The sequence below is a fragment of the Cyprinus carpio genome, chromosome B5 (assembly GCF_018340385.1).
Source record: "Cyprinus carpio isolate SPL01 chromosome B5, ASM1834038v1, whole genome shotgun sequence".
Classification (NCBI taxonomy): Eukaryota; Metazoa; Chordata; class Actinopteri; order Cypriniformes; family Cyprinidae; genus Cyprinus; species Cyprinus carpio.
Window position 1 is genome coordinate 22,953,312 of NC_056601.1, and position 19,167 is coordinate 22,972,478.

Here is a 19,167-nt window from a genome sequence, read left to right on the forward strand (position 1 = left end):
GTCTTCTAACTGTCACAGTACTTACAGGTAACTCCAGACTGTCTTTGATCATCCTGGAGCTGATCATTGGCTGAGCCTTTGCCATTCTGGTTATTCTTCTATCCATTTTGATGGTTGTCTTCCGTTTTCTTCCACGTCTCTCTGGTTTTGCTCTCCATTTTAAGGCATTGGAGATCATTTTAGCTGAACAGCCTATCATTCTTTTGCACCTCTTTATAGGTTTTCCCCTCTCTAATCAACTTTTTAATCAAAGTACGCTGTTCTTCTGAACAATGTCTTGAACGACCCATTTTCCTCAGCTTTCAAATGCATGTTCAACAAGTGTTGGCTTCATCCTTAAATAGGGGCCACCTGACTCACACCTGTTTCTTCACAAAATTGATGACTCAGTGATTGAATGCCACACTGCTATTTTTTTGAACACACCCCTTTCAACTAATTCAACTAATTGCCCAATTGCACAGCCTTAAGAGCGTGCATATCATGAATGCTGGGTCTCATTTGTTTTCTGAGAATCTACTGAACCTACTGGTAACTTGTTTGCCACGTAGCAATAAAAAAATATACGAAAAGTGTGTATGTTTGATTTGATTTTATTTAAAAAAAAAAATATTAGTACATGTTGCAGTATATAAAGATATATATATATATATATAATATATATATATATATATATATATATATATATAATATATAATATATATATATATATATATATATATATAATATATATATATATATATAAACCTGTTCTTATTATAACAGAAATCCACTATACAAAAAAAATATATGTATAGAAATCTAATAATTTAAAGTAAATAAGCAAATACATCAAACCAAAATAATAATACAAACAATAAATAAAAATAATAATTAAATTACATTACAACTAATAAATAATGGATCTACGTAGTAACAATCTATATAAAATGTAAGGTAAAAGGCAAATAGTCAATGTAATATAATATAAATATAATAGAATAAATTATTGATATGACGTTCTGTGATATGCAACAAAGCATTGGTTTTTGTTCAGACAAAGGAACAACTTCATCTATGATCTTGCGCAGTGCTATTCCAAGTTATGATCGCGTTGCTGAGTATAGCTTGCATTCAGTTTATTTTACCCTAACTGGGCAACTCACATTTTCTAAGGTAAAAAAAAGATAAACATTTTATCACCATGTTTCTGCCATTTAACTAAATTTACTGTTAGGAGGTCTAGAGCATGAAATCCGATTAATTGTTATAATTTAAATTTGTGACGTTACTTGCAGTTAGTGTTTGAAGAGAGGTGTCACGTCAATACATTCCGGTTTTGTCGCGGCTTTTCAGCGACAATAAATTTTTGCTGCAGTGCCACCCAGTGGATAAAATTGCCATTACACACTCTATTCAATGAGAGGTTTAAGGACAAACGGCCAAAAATGGGGTTTGGCGAGTTTTAATTACAGTAATTTGATCACAAAAAAGGTAAACCATGCGGTTACAAGGGTTAAGAAACTGGTCCAGCTGGGGCTCAACACTTCGCTGTGCAACTGGCTGTTAGACTTTCTGACTGGAAGACCTTAGGCAGTACAGGTCAGCAGCAACACATCCAGCACCATCACACTGAACACTGGAGCCCCACAAGGATGTGTGCTGACCCCCCCTCCTCTTCACTCTGCTGACCCACGACTGCACACTTTCACACAACTCCAACCTCTTTATTAAGGATGCGGATGACACGACTGTGGTGGGTCTCATTAGCAACAGAGATGAGACAAACTACAGGAGCGAGGTGAGCCGCCTGGCCGGGTGGTGCCGTGACAACAATCTCTCTCTGAACGTGGAGAAGACAAAGGAGATTGTTGTTGACTTCAGGAGAGTGCACACTCAGCATGCTCCTCCGACCATCAACGGTGCGACTGTGGAGAGAGTGAGCAGCACCAAGATCCTGGGTGTGCACATCTCAGAGCACCTCTCCTGGACCGACAACACCACAGCACTGGCCAAGAAATCACAGCAGCATCTCTACTTCCTCCGCAAACTGAGAAGAGCCAGAGCCCTGGCCCGCATCATGTGCACCTTCTACAGAGGCACCATCGAGAGCATCCTGACTAGCTGCATGACTGTGTGGTATGGCACCTGCAACACATCCTGCCGGAAGACTCTTTAACACATAGTGAGAGCAGTTGAGAAGATCGTTGGTGTCTCCCCCCCCTCCCTCCAGGACATGGAACCCGTCTTACCCGTAAAGCCCTCTGCATCGCAGGTGATTTCATTCACCCGTCACACAGCTTCTTCAGTCTGCTACCATCAGGGAGGAGACTGCGGAGTCTCCAGGCCAGGATAAGCAAACTGAAGGACAGCTTCATTCATCAGGCTGTCAGGAAGCTGAACTCCCTCCCAACCTTTCCCCCCTCCCCTCTTTTTCCCAATGCACCACTGAACTCTGAACCCCACCCCCCCCCCCCCCGTTTTACTTATCTTTCTTTTTACATGACCTATTTGTATAGTTGTATAGTTGTATTTTATATTTTATTGTCTGTATTTAATGTTCTAATGTTAGTGTTATCTGTCCGCACCAACGGTCTACTTCATTTATATTTTCAACCTCCAATAACCCAGACTCCCTTATCAAGCCCTCCTATCCTACCTTCAGCTCAGGAAATCACAGACTAAACTTTCATCCATCCCTCTTTTCACAGACAACTCCAATCGTCCCATTACTCGTTTTTAGTTTTAAAGCACTTTAAGTCTGTTTTGCTCCTATCCAGTACCCCAGCCAATAACTTTTCCAGACATTCATTCCGAATAGGCGCGGTAACCACAGCGGCCCAAAAAGGCCTCTCCCAGTACAGAAGCCACATTATCTTTCCACCGCAATGATTCTACTCAAAGCGACATCCAGCACCCCTCCAACCTTAAGCTCTGCAAGTTTTGGGGGGTTATCAACGCCCCACTCTGGCTGCTGTCCCACGCTAATTGCATCTTTTGCGGGGGGTGCTTTGGGTCCGGGCTAAATGCCGACCTCGGACCCCTCTCCCCAGACATGTGGAGTACCCCCAGGTTCGGGAGAAATTACCAAGCTCAGAGCCCTCTCCCCAGACAGACTGCCAAATACGCATACCATTCATCGTGCTTTATTATCTGTAAGGCGAACTCATGAAATTTCAGGAGGAGCATGTTCAGATAATTGACCCGGTCAATTCACCATCAGCAATTACAACATCTAGCCTATCAGAGGAACTTCTATAAATAGCCCAAGCTAAATTCTCTCTACAGTATTTCAGCATCCCTCCACCACCCTGAATCCTCACCATCAGCCCGTTCCTACCCCAGATTGGTGGGGAGCACTGGGGGGGGGGGGGGGGGGGGTGCTCTGGGTCCAGGCTAAATGCCGAGCTCGGACCCCCCTCCTGGGACAGGGAGAGTACCCCGGGTTCGGGTGGAAATACCTGCTTTATTATCTGTAAGGCGACATTTTCCACTGAGCCTGGGTTGTAAGCCAGCCTTTTGATTTCCATAAAATAAAAATAAATAAATAAATACAAATATTCCATTTTCACACCTGGTATATTAATGCAAATACCTGTTATTCACTAACTATACTTAGGTAATCAACAGCTGCACTGCATTTTTTTTTTTTTTTTTTTTGCTAAAATTGCAAACAGACCTATGTTTTATGTTTATTAGACTCATTATAGACTGCACTTCATTCACAAAAGTTACACAATTTCTATTAGCTTTTGCTACTAAATGAAAACAGGTGGTTAATAAACATAGCCTAGACTATTTATAAAAAGATGTTTGAGTGCATTTCATAGGTCAATTTTATTGCACTTATAAAATAAATTAAATTGTTAACAGTATCAATTTTTTTAACAAACCCATTTACCATTATATAATTTTTTTTTTCTGTGATTACTAAAAACTGGAAACAGTACTAATTTGCATGCATATGACAGTAAACACACATGCATGCAGATTAGTAAATGAGTGAAATATATTATTATGTTACACATCATGTTGCACTTATTTCATACTTACTAAATAATTACATGATAATTAAAATAAGTTTACTTTTATTAATCTTGTCTGTATTTAATGCATTAAAATGCATTAAAATGCACTTTATTTCTCCATCATTTACTAATTTTACATAACTAGATTTATATTTAAGGTGCTGCTCATCTTGTGTATACAGAGCCCCTAAGGGGACGTGGTGATGGGAAAAATTTGAGATGGAAGAAAAAATTATATTTCAATACATTTGCTCAGAAGTTTTATTTGAATGAATGCAGAATTTCTCTGGGGAACGTAAAACTTTTTTGAATGAATGCAAACGAATCAAAACATTTTCTCCAAACTCATATTTTTTTCCATCACCGTGTTCCCTTAGGGACTTCATACTAAAGTGCAAAAATGTATTTGTACACTTTATGTTTGAATACTTATAGCTAACATCACTCTGGTTATGCAAAGCACACATATTATTAACCACTAGATACATCCATTCTTAGTGTCAATGAAAGTCTTTAAAATTGCAGTTAAAAAGAGCATTGCTCATTACATTAGGAATGTAATGCAGAATGTAGAAATAGAATAGTAGGAACAACATGGAGAAACAAGTTTCAGCAGAAGACAACAGTTGAGTCAAGGTTGTATTTATTTCATGTTAATTGAGTTAATGTGGCATTGATATTTTCTTTTTCATTTATAATTTCATTAAATATATTTAGCTTGTTCTTTCTTTAACTATAATGATTAAAATAGGTAAATAAATGTAAGTGAATAAATACAATAGGAAAACTATGTGGATTCTTCTCTTTCACAAACTGAATTTTTATTACAGTTGGATTACTGTTAGTCATATATCACATCAGATGGATTATAGCTTGATTACTTTGTCAAACATCCATGCTGACAGCCTGCCTGTGTTAAACAAGCGTTGATTTAGCAACTACTTTAAATGTGAATAGTTAAGGTCACCATTTAATGCTCTCAGGAACTGTAAGGTTTGTGCAAATAAGCTTGAATACCCTTTTTATTTTCACACGTAACATCATTTTCACTATTGCTTTGTGTGTACTGCACTGTGTACTTTTTTCCCATGCTGGTCTAGGCTTTATCTAAAATTATAATTGAGTCTGTTAAGGTGCCTCAGGTGTCAACAACAAAATTATTGGGAGTTTGTTGACAAGAGTTTGAGTTGGAGAAAACAAACTTATTAGGTTAGCAGCAGGGGCATAAATTTTGAACAAAAAATTTCTCAAAAAAAAAACATAAAAAAGCATTTGAGAAAATTTTGAAGTGGACACAGATAATACAGCTAAAATTGTACGTGTAAGGATGTGTATACACAGAGGAAAGCCTTTCTACTATTAGTGCAGCAGGGAGACTGTGTCAATTTGGCCACGTTCACACAGCAGCAGAATACGGTTGTCAGTCCTGTTTTTGAGTCCTTAATATGGTTACGTTCACACACAGTTCGGTTATTTATGGGCGTGACAACTGAATTCTGTAACCAACCTCACACCATAAATTTTCAGGACTCACAACCACATTCTCGGAACATACGTGCTGTGTGAATGGAACAGGACTGGACAACTAGTTGTCTTTCACATCATACAGTGCAAGAGAGAGCCGCACTGCCACGCAAATGCGTGTCTACTGTGTGTTATGTGTTTTCATTATGTTTTCGGTAACTTACAGTGACGGAGAAAACAGTTGCATGTCATCTGAAAGTTTTAGATCCAGTCAGCTTTCCACCGGAGACGCTCCCGTCAGTTTTGTGTTCTGCACGCGAATCAAATGCTCCGCTCTCCACCCAAATATAAAAGCTGCTGTCAGTTAATGAAGATTTGACGAAAGAACTAGCGGCTCGATTGGACTCTTGTCATGTCAGAAAATTATAAGACTTTCAGTTTTATGCACGTCGCCATTTTTTATTTTACTTTGGTCACTGTCGCTATGGTTACTAGTAAGGAATATGGGCTTGACTCCCATTGCACATTCATACAGACAGTATTCTAAACACAACTGTAAGCTGCTGTGTGAATGGGACATTTAGAGACTGACACCTGTAAAGAAAATCCAGTTGTCAGCCCCAAAACTAACAGTGTGAACATAGCCTCAGACAACTTTAAGCTGTTGTGGTCACTCCGCGACAGTGGTTGTGCTCGATGCAAACTACTTACTATCTGTCACAGTGTTGCCAAGTCAATGCTTTTCCCATGGAATTGGGCTACTTTATCACTGTTGCAGCGGGTCAAAGCGACCCAATAATGTGATATTTATCCTCTGGAACGTGATTTTTATCGGGGGACCCTCTCGAAACATGGTTAGTTTGGGCTAGTTTTGAGTAGCAATTGGGTGGGTTTTCTTGTGAAAATTTGGCAACCCTTTCCATCAAGCAAGTAACGTTATTATTGCTATCATAGCGACTCATTGAAAAATACATTGGCTTCATCTGTATTAAAGATAAAATAATCACTTCATCTGATGTTTAAGTGAATAAAATAGCTTTGACAGCCTTGGAGTTCCACAACTATTGACTTTGTTCTCTCTCACCGGACTTTTGTGTGTGTGTAGGTGATGTAAAAGTGGAAAGTAGGCATTTGGACCGAAGCACTGTAAGGCAAGGGAGGTTGAGACTCAAAATATTTCTAAACTTAAAACTCATGTTTGCCCCGTTTGTGTTGTTTTACTACCTACACATTTATTTAAATTATAAAACGTTGTTTACAATACACAGAGTGGTTTTTAACCATATTGTGAGTGGGACAACCCTCAGATAGGGGATGTCCTGTCCCCCCCAACCAATTTAAGCAATTTAAGACTTATTTAAACTCACAGGTTAATTGTCATATACACTGTAAAAAAATATATGCCTCTCCAACATAAAAATGTCTAGTGACCCGTTGCACCTAAAATTTTTAGTTTGCCCGATTTAAGTTGCGGAAACCAACTTTTTTGTGTTGTGCTGACTACCCCTGCATGTAGACTGAACTTGAAATAGAATGTTGTGTCAATTAAATATTTCTGTTGACTAAACATAGCTTGTTGGGCCAACAAGCAGACTCAAATTGAAATAAAATGTTGTATTAAATATTTAATGTTGGCCAATAAGTCTATTTTTCATTAATGTTGACCAAAATAGTCTATTTTTCATTATTTCAAATAAATTACACACTATGCTTTGATAAAGAACATTTTTATGTATTTATTTAAGTGCATATGAACTTGCCTGTTAGGCTCAAGTAAAATATTACACAAGTATTCAACCAGTGCCGAAACAAGATCTGAGAGTTCAAGAAAGCATGACATATCACTCTTAGTCAATAGCTGTACTGGAAAAACAAATATCTGCTTTACAAAATGAAATTCAGTAAAACTTCCTCCTCCAGTACTACAGCCACATTGACCACTGTGGGATATGGTCCTGAGTTGGTAGAACTGTCAGTCACTTCCAGGATCCCCATTTTCATGGCATTTGTGTGTGGCCCCAGTGCCTCAGTATCCTGTGAAACACAATAAAAGACTTTTAGTGTCAAACTGAAAGCATAATGTCTTATGCAATCACTACTGCATCACAAACAGTAATACCATAATAAAGATATTCAAATTTATTACCTTAATAGTCTTTGAAATTGAAGCTGGCTCTCTCAAGTACAGGGGAAGACAACGAAGAACAGCAGACCTTCTATAAGTTAGATCTGTGGTCTGCCAAAAAGACAGGTCATCAATAAGACATTATTAAGTCACTTAATTAACAAAGAGGTTACACATCTACTCTACCGACAGTTTAGGATCAACTACTCTTTTCACCATCGGGCTTCATTACAACCAACTTCATGAAATAGTTACCTGAAATACATTAAGATTACAATCTGAGAGGGATAATCAGCTAACAAGTGCAGCAAGTCTGCAGATCCCTTAAAGAGATACTCCACCGAAAAATGAAAGTTCTGTCATCATATACTCACCCTCATGTTGTTTCAAACCTGTATGAATTTCTTTCTTCTGCTGAACAGAAAGTAAGATATTTAGAAGAATGTCAGTACAAAATGCAAATGGAATTTGAAAATATTGACCATTAAAAATATTAAACTGGAACATGTCATGCTTAACCGTTAGGGTCAACATTAAAATCACATGCCAGTTGGAAAGGAATGCTAAGCTATATGAGTTAAACGTGATTTTCCAGCACTGCTAATCACTGTAGGTACTCACAATAAAGCTATTTCAAACTTTGTTGACAGACAATAGATATATTCTTAACCTAAATTTGCTCATTAACCTCGCAGCACAAAGCACTCACCACTGCAATGTCGTGACTCGTGGTGGGGGAAATTCCAGGAGGCGCCTGATAGAACTCCTTTGCGCATGCTCAGATGATTGACGCTGTTCCCTCTTGCTCGGCCAACATAATATTTTTTGTGCAACGTTAAAAGTTCTGTCAACACAATTATTTATTTTCTCTTGATGAACATTTTGTAGTACAGTCATGGAAATCATGCAATCATTGACCAAACATATTTTTCTTTTTTGACACAACCATTATGTTGAGCCAACATTTATTTCCTCATTTGTACAACTTTTTGCATCAGTAATTTTTTACAGTGTACAGTAACTTGTAAATTATCTAATTTTAGGCAAACCACTAACATGCTAATAATATGCATGCTAATAAGCAACTGGCTAATAGTGAGAACTGGTCCCTAAACTAAAGTGTTGCAATATGTTCGTCTTTAATATGTTCTTAAAGATGTTTAAAAGACCTTTTCATTGTAGCCTTATGATCTCGTTTCCTTATTTTTATTAATTAATTAATTTTTTTGTTTATGTAATTCATGTATCTTGTAATGTTTGTTCATAGTTTATAGTATCTTTGGTTGTTGATTCTGTTATTCATTTTGGCACAGCAATATACATATATATATATGTATATTTGTATGTTAATTTAGGTCTTTTTTTTTCTTCATAAATTCTTTAAGTAGAGGCTTTAAATAAGCCCTTATGAGCTTTCTGCTTCTCCCTGCATTGTACATGATTTTTATTTATTTGCTTTTTGTCATATATATTTTGTACACTCTAAAAAATGCTGGGTTAAAAACAACCCAACTTAGGTTATTTGGCAACCCAGCGAGGGGTAAATATTGGACAGAACACATGCTGGGTTATTTTGACCCAGCTGGTTGGGTTAAATGTTTTTACCAAACTTACTGGGTTGTTTTATTTAAGTCGTCTATTGTTTGAAAACTGTTATATTGCTGGCTTAAAATGGACTGGAAATAAATAAATAAATCACACAGAAAATTACTAGAGGCAACAGCAAAAATCAAAAGATGAACATTTATTATTAAGCAATAACACATGGACAAATACAAGACAAATTGAATTTATTTGGGTAAATACAGCACAGTTTACAATATTACACACATTTAAACTCGTTTAACGAGCATTTTAGACATAAAAATGTAACATTCAAAAGTAGCATTTTAATTTAAGTATATACAACCATTCTCAGTAATTGCTTTTCACCAAAATACTGCTAATTCTCATGCCTGTGTGTTGCCGAAATCTGATCCGGTGAAGGGCTGCTGTTCGTGGGAGAACTGTGAACTTCAGACCACGGGCTCACTTTTCACTAGTAACTGAAAGATGCCATAACTGACTCCAAAACCTGCTCATAAACAAAAAGTACTGAGATTAGAGAAAATATTTTAACATTAGATTAACTTAAAGGCGACCTATTATGCCAAATTCACTTACAAATGTTGTTTGGACATAAAAGTGTGTTGGCAGTGTGTGTACACAACCACCCTATGATAAAAAGTAACAAGCAGTGTCTCCCAGATTAATTAAACAAATAAGTAACAAGCAGTGTCTCCCAACGACCTGTTTTCAGCATTGCTGCTAATGTGATGTCACATTAGCCACAGGCCCCGCCCACGAAAGTTGACTGACACTGCCATTTTAACATAGAACTGCCCTGAGCAAGTTCACAGTGAGCTGTATACAGTCCCTCATTGCTGCACTGACGAGAATGTCTCCCAAGCGCTTTAGGTGTTCTGTAGCTGGATGTATGAATCCACATAGCTCATTTGCTCCCAAAATCTGAGCCACTGAAGATGAGGTGGAATAATTTTGTTTTTTAAGAAAATGCTCCCTCAACTCTTCCGAAATTTGTTTATGTCTGTGCAAATCATTTACACCGGACTGCTTTGTGAACGAGGGTCAGTATAAAGCAGGTTGCTCAAAAGTTGCTCCTGAAGGATGGAGCAGTGCTAATTGTTCGTGATCCAGCTATACCTCCAGAAGAAGTAAGTATTACACGTTAGTTTTCCGAATTACCTTTCTGAAAGAGCTTCTTGGCACTCTGTAAGGCTAGTGTTGCTAAAGCTACCATTGTCTGTCTGTTTTCACTGATGCTGCCTTCATGTGCTACCAGAATGATTGTGAATAGGAAAGTGGGAGTTAAAATTGCATATGAAAGAAATGTGAAGTCAACCGCTGGAATTCATCAAACTCATAGTAACAAGTAGGGCTTATAAATTTTGTAATAGCATGAGATGGCACCATGGGTTATTTTTAATCGCACGTGTTCCCGTCTGTGTAATTCATAAAGTGCATTTTTTTATGCACAGTACAATCAGATGACTGACTTTTAAACCGATTGCGTTTTCTGTAAAGATAACAGGCTTGTACTAAAAGTGGAGTGTTTATTTGCAAAGGCTAGCGCTGTTATTGCCGGAGCTTGAGCTCTTGAAAATCTGCCCTCTTCCCCAGTGCACAAGCTCATTCGCATTTAAAGGGAAAGACATGAAAATGGTGCGTTTTGGCTCATACCCTAAAAGTGGCAATTTTAACAAACTATAAAAAATTATCTGTAAGGTATTTCGAGTTAAAACTTCACATACACACTGTGGGGACATCAGAGACTTATTTTACATCTTGTGAAAAGGGGCATAATAGGTCTACTTTAAACAGTACTATAACTAATAAAATCCATTTATTTTCCAGCTGACTGACATCTCATCCTTATGTTGTGTTACGTAAAATAATACAATTTACAGCACAGTAAAGACTTTATAAATTAAAAAATGTATACAAACCTTTATTTCACTGAAGAAGAGCACCAAATCTGTGGCGCTGAGAACCGCTCTCTCCTGTATTGGACTCAGAAAGCCCGCTCTCTGACTGTAACTCAGCAGCTGGGTTGTTTCATCGGAGACAAGCTCAACCCAGTGGTTGGGTATAAAAAATAACCCAGCATAAAAAAGGACCCAGCAATTTATTTACATAAAAACTGCCCAACACCTGGGTAAAATATTAAAAACAACCCAATAAAACGGGCTGAACCCAGCATTTTTTAGAATGTATATTTTGCAAATATAAACTAAAACTAAACATAAAAAAAAAAAACGGAACTAGTTCATGACAAAGTGTCCTTATACAACTAATGATAATGTCTTCAACAGCAATTAATAAAGGAAGTCCTGCACCAGGGTGGTGATGTGAGGGTGGACATTACGCCAGGCACAAGACCTCCAGAGAAAAAGAAACTGGCATCCACTCTGGTTGTCGACTTGCTGGCCAACCCAAGCCCCATCCATGGCTCTCCCTCCCATGGAGAATGTCAGTCAAATGGAGATGATAAAAATGGGCATGCCAAGGAGGTCCAGACCCCTAAAGAAGCCAAACCTGTTGAAACTCAGGCACTGCCGAATGGCAAAACCCGAACTACAGTGACCAAAACCATGAGCAAGAGAAAGATGTACCAGCATAAAGAAAAGAAGGCTACTCAAATGCTGGCTATTGTTCTAGGTAAGGTCACGATGCTGTCATTTTATAGAAGTATTCCTCAGCCGTATGCCGAACACAAGTTACATAAAAGTCCTAGATTGAGTTCTTGTCCTCTGAATACTTCAGCTTTATTTTCTCTGTTGCAGGTGTTTTCATTATTTGCTGGCTGCCCTTTTTTATTACTCACATTTTGAAAACTCACTGTACAAGCTGCGTGGTGCCACTGGAAATGTACAATGCCTTCACTTGGCTGGGATATGTGAACAGTGCCGTCAACCCCATCATATATACCACTTTCAATGTGGAGTTCAGAAAGGCTTTCATAAAGATATTGCACTGCTGAGGACATTATTCACTACATGCATAGAGGAGGAGAGATGGAGGATTTCACAAGAGGTTAGTGCCATCTTTCACCGCAATGTGAAATGAGGGATATACAAAGCCATGCTTTTAGGGCAGAGCAGACAAACTCATTACAGAAAATTGAGGTTCAAATGAATGTACAATAGAGTTTTATTTGTGTGTCTCCATTATTTCTGGCAGTGGAGTGCACGTGCGAACGTGTTTATTAATTGTAAAATTTGAGATGATCGGTAATTGGATCTTACCACAGAGACTTTTATGCAAGCAGGGACCTGAATGTCGTAATTACATCGTTATATCAATTTAGTGGTGAGCAACTGGTTACAAAATGCTTACATCTCTGTTTGAAGTATTTATTTAATCAACAATCTATTTATTTGTTTGAAAACTTGTTAATAAAGAGTTAGCTATTGTAAAGACAAATACATAAGGTGAAAATGCCATTTACGGTTTTATAAAGCCACAACACAAAGATACTAGAGGTGTACTCAGTAATGTTTTGTTTATGCTGCACTGGTCATTTTAAACATACACTGACACCCGGGAGCCTGGATAGCAGAATTATGCAATTTAAAAGAACAGTTCATCCAAAAATTAACATTTGCTGAAAATTTACTCACACTCAGGCTATCCAAGATGTATTTGAATTTGTTTCTTTATTGGAATAGATTTGGGGAAGTGTATTAGCATTAAATCACTAGCTCATCAATGGATCCTCTGCCGTGAATGGGTGCCATCGGAATGAGAGTATAAAAAGCTTACAAAAACTTCATGATAATCCAAAGCACTAATCCAGTTCATCAATTAATGTCTTGTGAAGTGAAAGGCATTTACAAAAGGCCAAAATACAATAATCTATGATAATACTTTGTTCAGTTAAAAAGTCTATCCCCTGTTGTCCTCTTATATCAAAATCCACTGCCTGTTTTGGACTGTTTTTGCTTGATTTGTGCATATTTCTCTCCTGATTTTTTTTTTATAACTTTTATAACTTTTTCACTGGAGAAAGCTACAGTTTTATGCAAAAATTTGGGCAAATTATCATAATTTCAATTTATAATCTGGTAGGCTTTCAAAGCTGCAACTTCATTTGTATATAATTCATACCTTATGGATACATTAACATTTCAATTCTGAAATAACATTTATTGAATCAACAGAAATGATGCAATGTTGAATCACAACAAAAACAGACAGGTGCAAAAATTTGGGCACCCAAATGGAATAATCACATCAGTATTTAGTAGAGCCACCTTTTGCTGAAATAACAGCCTGTGGATGCTTCTTATTGCCACTAATAAGTCCCTGAATTCTGACTGCAGGTATTCTGACTATTCTTCCTTGCAAAATGTCTGCCGGTTTGATGGCTGCCGAGTGTGGACAACCTGCTTTAAGTCAATCCATAGATGTTTGATGATATTCAAGTCTGGGGACTGTGATGGCCATTCTAGAACATTGTATCTGGTCCTGTGCATGAATTCCTTGGTAGATTTGGAGCAATGCTTTAGGTCATTGTCCTGCTGAAACAACCAACCCCAGCGTAACATCAACCTCTTGACTGATTCTTGAACATTGAACGTTCTTAAGAATCTGCTGATACTGGGTGGAATCCATGCAACTCTCAACTCTGATAAGGTTTCTAGTACCTGTGCCTGCCACAAAGGTTGGCCAGATGAGCCTTTGCATACCTTAAACAACTCTGCTTGTTGGCAGTACACAGAAAAGGCTTTTATTGTGTCACCCTTCCATTGAGCTGTTTCTTGTGCAAAGTCCGCTGGATTGTGGAATGATGTACAATGACATCATCAGCTGCGAGGTGTTCTTGGAACTGGAACTGGTCTGTGGTTTGTCTGTGACCATTCTAACCATTCTTCGCTGTTGCCTTTTAGATATTTTTTTCAGCCAACCACATCTTTCTTTGACGAGGACTGTTCCTGTGGCCTTTCATTTTCTAACTATATTTCTGACTGCGGAGAAAGAGATCTTAAACTTTTGTGAAAATTTTTGTATCCTTCTCCTAATTCATATTGACAAATTATCCTAGTTTTTAGTTCATTATGGAGTTCTTTTGAGTTTCCCATGTTGCTACATTCCAGTAGAGAATCAAGGAGAAGCACAACTAGCAATTAGCTATCTTAAATATCATTTCCCACAATGGGTTGCACCTTAGTTTGCAGAGCCAATCAAATCAATATTGTGTTGTAATTAATCAGCAATAAGAGACTACAGGTATTAAAATCAACACAATTTTGCATAGCCTATTTTTCACAATTGACTTTATTCCATACAACACAGTACTGCTACACTAAGAATTTCTGTCTGAAAAACATCGCATTATGCAGCGTTCTCTAGAAGCTAAATGGCATATCACTATAATATTTTCTTATAAAGAAAGAGCTAATTATTATGCAGCCTCAGAGGGGTGCCCAAACTTTTGAATAAAACTGTATATCATGGATAGAGAACTCATATTTTAGCCAGAAGCAATGGTTTAAAGTTATAACATCTTAATTATGTTTTTTTGTTTGTTTGTTTTTATCAGTAAGAATGGTCATGCACCCAGTCACTGCACAGGATCCAATGGTGAGCAAGTGATTTATTAAAATCTGTTGTGATGCAGTAACTCATCCACCATTTGGATGGCATGTGTACTGTCCTCCCTTCATGTTTAACCTTTCTGAAGTTTGACAGCAAGTTAAACTCCATCCATTATAAAGCTCAGAAGTGCAAGTTTCAAGTCCAACATTTATTACAGCTTGGATGAACTCTACAATGGGCCAGAGTGAAACTAAAGGAAAAATCACAATCTCCAATTAGTCTCATAACCAAAACATGTTTAAACAATACAAATTACAATACACAGGTTACAAGAATGTTGTCAATCCCACACACATTTGCATATCAAGCTACTTTCTATACATTTCCAAGAACATTTAAGATCTGCACTGAAAAAGCTGCAGACAACATGCCATGTATACAAATGACAACATCTTATCTATTTTACACATTAATTTCAAATATATATATATATATATATATATATATATATATATATATATATATATATATATATATATCACCCAAAACAAAGAAGAAATTTACAGCTATTGCTCTTCAAAAACTCTTCAAAGCAAGGATTAAATGAGGATTACCCAAAAAGCACCCCATCTAATGACATACATCAGCCATGCCTTCAGCTGTTCACTTCCTGATTTATACGTCATCTGCAGTTTCTCAAAGAGTCCACTAGATGGCAGTTCCACAACAAAACTAAAGTTCATTTTAAAGTTCATTAAACGGGGCACAGAACACTCCCTACCTGATGTCATTAGACATCACCGTAAATAATTACATTTTAGTCCTTTTTTTAAAGAAGCAAAATGACCTGTGAGATTGGTCTGTAAAACCTTTTGCTGTACCTTGAAAGGTTGTCTTTAAAGGGGTCATATGACGTTGTTAAAAAAAGAACATTATTTTGTGTATTTGGTGTAATGCAATGTGTTTATGCGGTTTAAGTTTCAAAAATCATTATTTTCCACATACTGTACATTATTGTTTCTCCTCTATACCCCGCCTTTCTGAAACATGTCGATTTTTAAAAAGCTCATCGTCCTGAAAAGCGAGTTGTACGCTGATTGGCAAGCTATCCAGTGCGTTATGATTGGCTGAATACTTCAAGCGTATGATGGAAATGTTACGCCCCTTACCGTATTGTGATGCCATGTCCCGTCACAACGAGACAAAAAAAAAACCTTATAAACGAGCCATTTGTTGCATCCAGTGGGGACATGATTACTGATTATAATGACTTATACTGTCTTTTTATGCATTGCGTTGCTTCGCGCCGCGTAAACATAAAACCATGTCTGCATTTGTGATCAGAGAAATGACAAACAACTAGCGCTACTCTACACTGCTCAAAACTCATGTTTGAATCATCGGTGGCAAATTCTTTAAATATGAAAACATACTTACAGGCTGTGAGTCAGAACACCCGGCATTGTAGGCTACTGTCCCAGGTTCAGGAAGAAGTCCTCCGTAAAATGCGTTGCACACACATAAATATTAGGTTTGAACTGTTCTTGAACAGTGTTGTAAATACAAGTTATAAATAACCACTGATTTCTAGTTGTGTCCTCTTTTAGAAGGCCAAACAAAGTATTTTCGCTTTCGCAACAAAACACAGCATCTCCACAACATGGTGGCGGCAGCAACAATACTACAGCGAGAATAAAAGTTATGCCTTCTTTCTTTGCGTGAACATTTGGGTGGTGTTATGCAAATCTTCCCACACAGTGATGTAGACATGTGGGGGCATGTTTAAATGAGGCGCTTTAGGAGGGCATGGATGAGTCTTAACTTTTATCAAGAATATCTCTTTGGGTTTGAGACTTTAGTCTTTGCAACTTTAGGGATCTTATCTATTCACAAACAGCTTGTAACACTTGTGGAATTTATGGTCTGTCAAGAAGAGTTATTTGCATGTGGTGACAAATTTTTTTCCACAATCGGATCTCAGAAGCAAATCCCTAACAACTTGCACCGAGTTGTATGGCAATAAAGTATTGAATCCTGAATCCAGTTGTTTGGCTGGTGCCCTTATAGCAAAGAAGCAACGTAGTGCACTCTTACAGCTGGATGTATCCATGGACTCGATCACTACCATATGTACTGCTCTAGTGCTCATGCACGTAAAAAGTTTTGCCCAACATTTACTGTTTGCAGAGCCCCCATTTGTGCATCGAGTCAAAATGGTCCATGGGCCAAATATGTCCAAACCCACATAAGAAATAGAAGGAGACATGTCAAGATGCTTTAGTGGAAGATCTGCAATTCTCTGTTGTGCAAATCTACCCCTTAGTTTTCATCAGGTAACATAGTGATACAAGATGGAGCTGATGAACCTTTTGCCATTTACAATCCACAAGCCTGCAGTCCTTATTGCTCCTTCCGTTAATTGACAACCTTGGTGTTTCACTTCTTGATGGTAGTGTTTCACCAACAGGGTTGTGACATGGTTTTTCTTGGGAATGATAATCGTATTCTTCTCATGCTGATCTAGAGAAGCATTTTCCAGATGTCCACCTATTCTCAGTAAGTCAAATCTTAAATTTGAGGATTTCGTTTCTTAAGTACACTGCTTCTTGGGATGTTCTTCTGTTCCACTAAGGCACTGATGTCATCTCTGTACGTTTCTTTCTGCACAGATTTGAGAACAACACGCTTGGCTGACAAAAGCTGTTCAGGAGTTTTGGCCCTTTTGCATAAGTGCCAGCCTTTGCATTTGTTTGAGTGAGTATTCAAGTTTGACTTAAATGAACGAACTATTTGGATTAGCAGTGCAATTGATTTCAGGAGTGCTTTCCAAGAAGAGAAACATTTAAAGTGTTCTGCAAAGCTTGTGACATGGGGCCGGATTTCTTCATCTAGTTCTCGTTACTAACTCAAATGTCTTTTGCGTCTCTTGATGAGTTTAGGGGGGTCTGTGCAGAAAGTCTGGACCAGTAAACCATTGCATGTCAGCAAGCCGAGATGTAGACACTGACCTGGTGGCAATATCAGCTGGGTTTTGGTTTGATGGTATAAAGTTCTGGAACTGTACTTTGACGAATTCGCTGCACTCTGTTATGTACTTACACAAAGAAATATCTGGTCTCATTGAATATGTAGCCCAAAACTACCTTACTGTCACAGTAGAAATTGACTGCATCTGGTTTGAAATCAGTTTCCTTGAGTATTGTTTCTGCCATTCCTTCAGCCAATACTGCAGTGCACAATTCAAGGCGTGGAATGGTGGGCTGTAGACGAGGGGCCAGTTAAGCCTTGCCAAAAACGAATCCCACATGACTTGATGACATGACATGATAACTCGAAGATAGGCCACAGCAGCTATAGTAATGTTGGATTTGTCTGAGAATAGACATAACTCTGTGTATTTCGAATTGTAAAGTGAGAATGGGACATAAATACATGCTATATGGAGATTCTCCAGACCTTGTAAGGAATTTTTCCATACTTCCCATTCCTTTTCTTTGGCTTCAGGGAGTGGTATGTCCCTGTCGCTAATGTCATGAGATATAAAGCTCTTCCTCTTATGGTCACTGGTGTTACTAAACCGAGTGGGTTATAAAGGCTGTTGACGACAGACTACACTCCATGATGAGTGAAAGGTTTCTCAGAGTTTGTGACTTATCAGACTCCATATCCCAGCATAGTCCGAGACTCCTTTGGTTTGGGAGAGTTTCTTTGGTAAGATCTAGATCTTTTATGCCTTTGGTTAGATCCACTGCAAGAAATGCATTCATCACTGTTGTTGATTTTTAAGTGATTTTGTGGAGTTTTATATTTGACTGTGCGATAGCTTTCTGGGTACATTTGAGTAGACTGACGGCGTCCACTTCATTTGAAAGAGAAATCAGACCATCATCCACGTAAAAATGTCTCTCAACAAATTGTCTGACCCATGTTCCTGTTCACCTTCCTCTGCACCACATCTCAGACCATAAATTGCACTGGCTAGGAATGGGCTGTTTCCAAAGACATAAACGTGCATCTGATACTCTGTAATCTCCTTTGACATGTCATTGTCTCTGTGCCACAAGAACCTCGGGTACTTCCTGTGATTCTCCCATACCAAAAAGCAATAGAACATTTGCTGAATGTTAGCAGTCACCGCTATTGGTTCTTTTCGGCAGCGTAACAACACTCCAAGAAGGGAATTGTTCAAGTCAGTTCCTGTGAGAAGGACACTGTTCAAAGAAATACTATGATACCGTGCATTGGAATCGAAGACTACCCTTATGTGGTTTGGTATTCATGGATGATAGACTCCAAAGGTTGGCAGATACCATGATTCCTCATTCTCTTTGAGTGAAGGAGATAGTTCAGCTGCTTGTTCTTTAACATCTTCCCCATGAACTCTAGAAAGTTTTCTCTTATCTCCGATCTTTTGACTAGAGTGCACTTCAAGGAAAGAAGCCGTGAGAGTGCTTGATCTCGTTTGTTAGGGAG

General features: G+C 38.0%; 1 protein-coding gene across 1 annotated transcript in view; it reads left to right on the forward strand.

The window, feature by feature from the left end:
• The window catches only part of LOC109105188 (D(2)-like dopamine receptor), a 120,122-nt gene extending 104,931 nt beyond the window's left edge, over positions 1 to 15,191 (forward strand). Inside the window, exons 7-8 of the mRNA XM_042724947.1 lie at positions 11,469 to 11,814; positions 11,940 to 15,191. Of these exons, the coding sequence (XP_042580881.1) occupies positions 11,469 to 11,814; positions 11,940 to 12,136 (543 nt within the window). The 3' untranslated portion in view covers positions 12,137 to 15,191. The remainder of the gene's footprint in view (positions 1 to 11,468; positions 11,815 to 11,939) is intronic.
• The last annotated feature ends 3,976 nt before the right edge of the window (positions 15,192 to 19,167 follow it).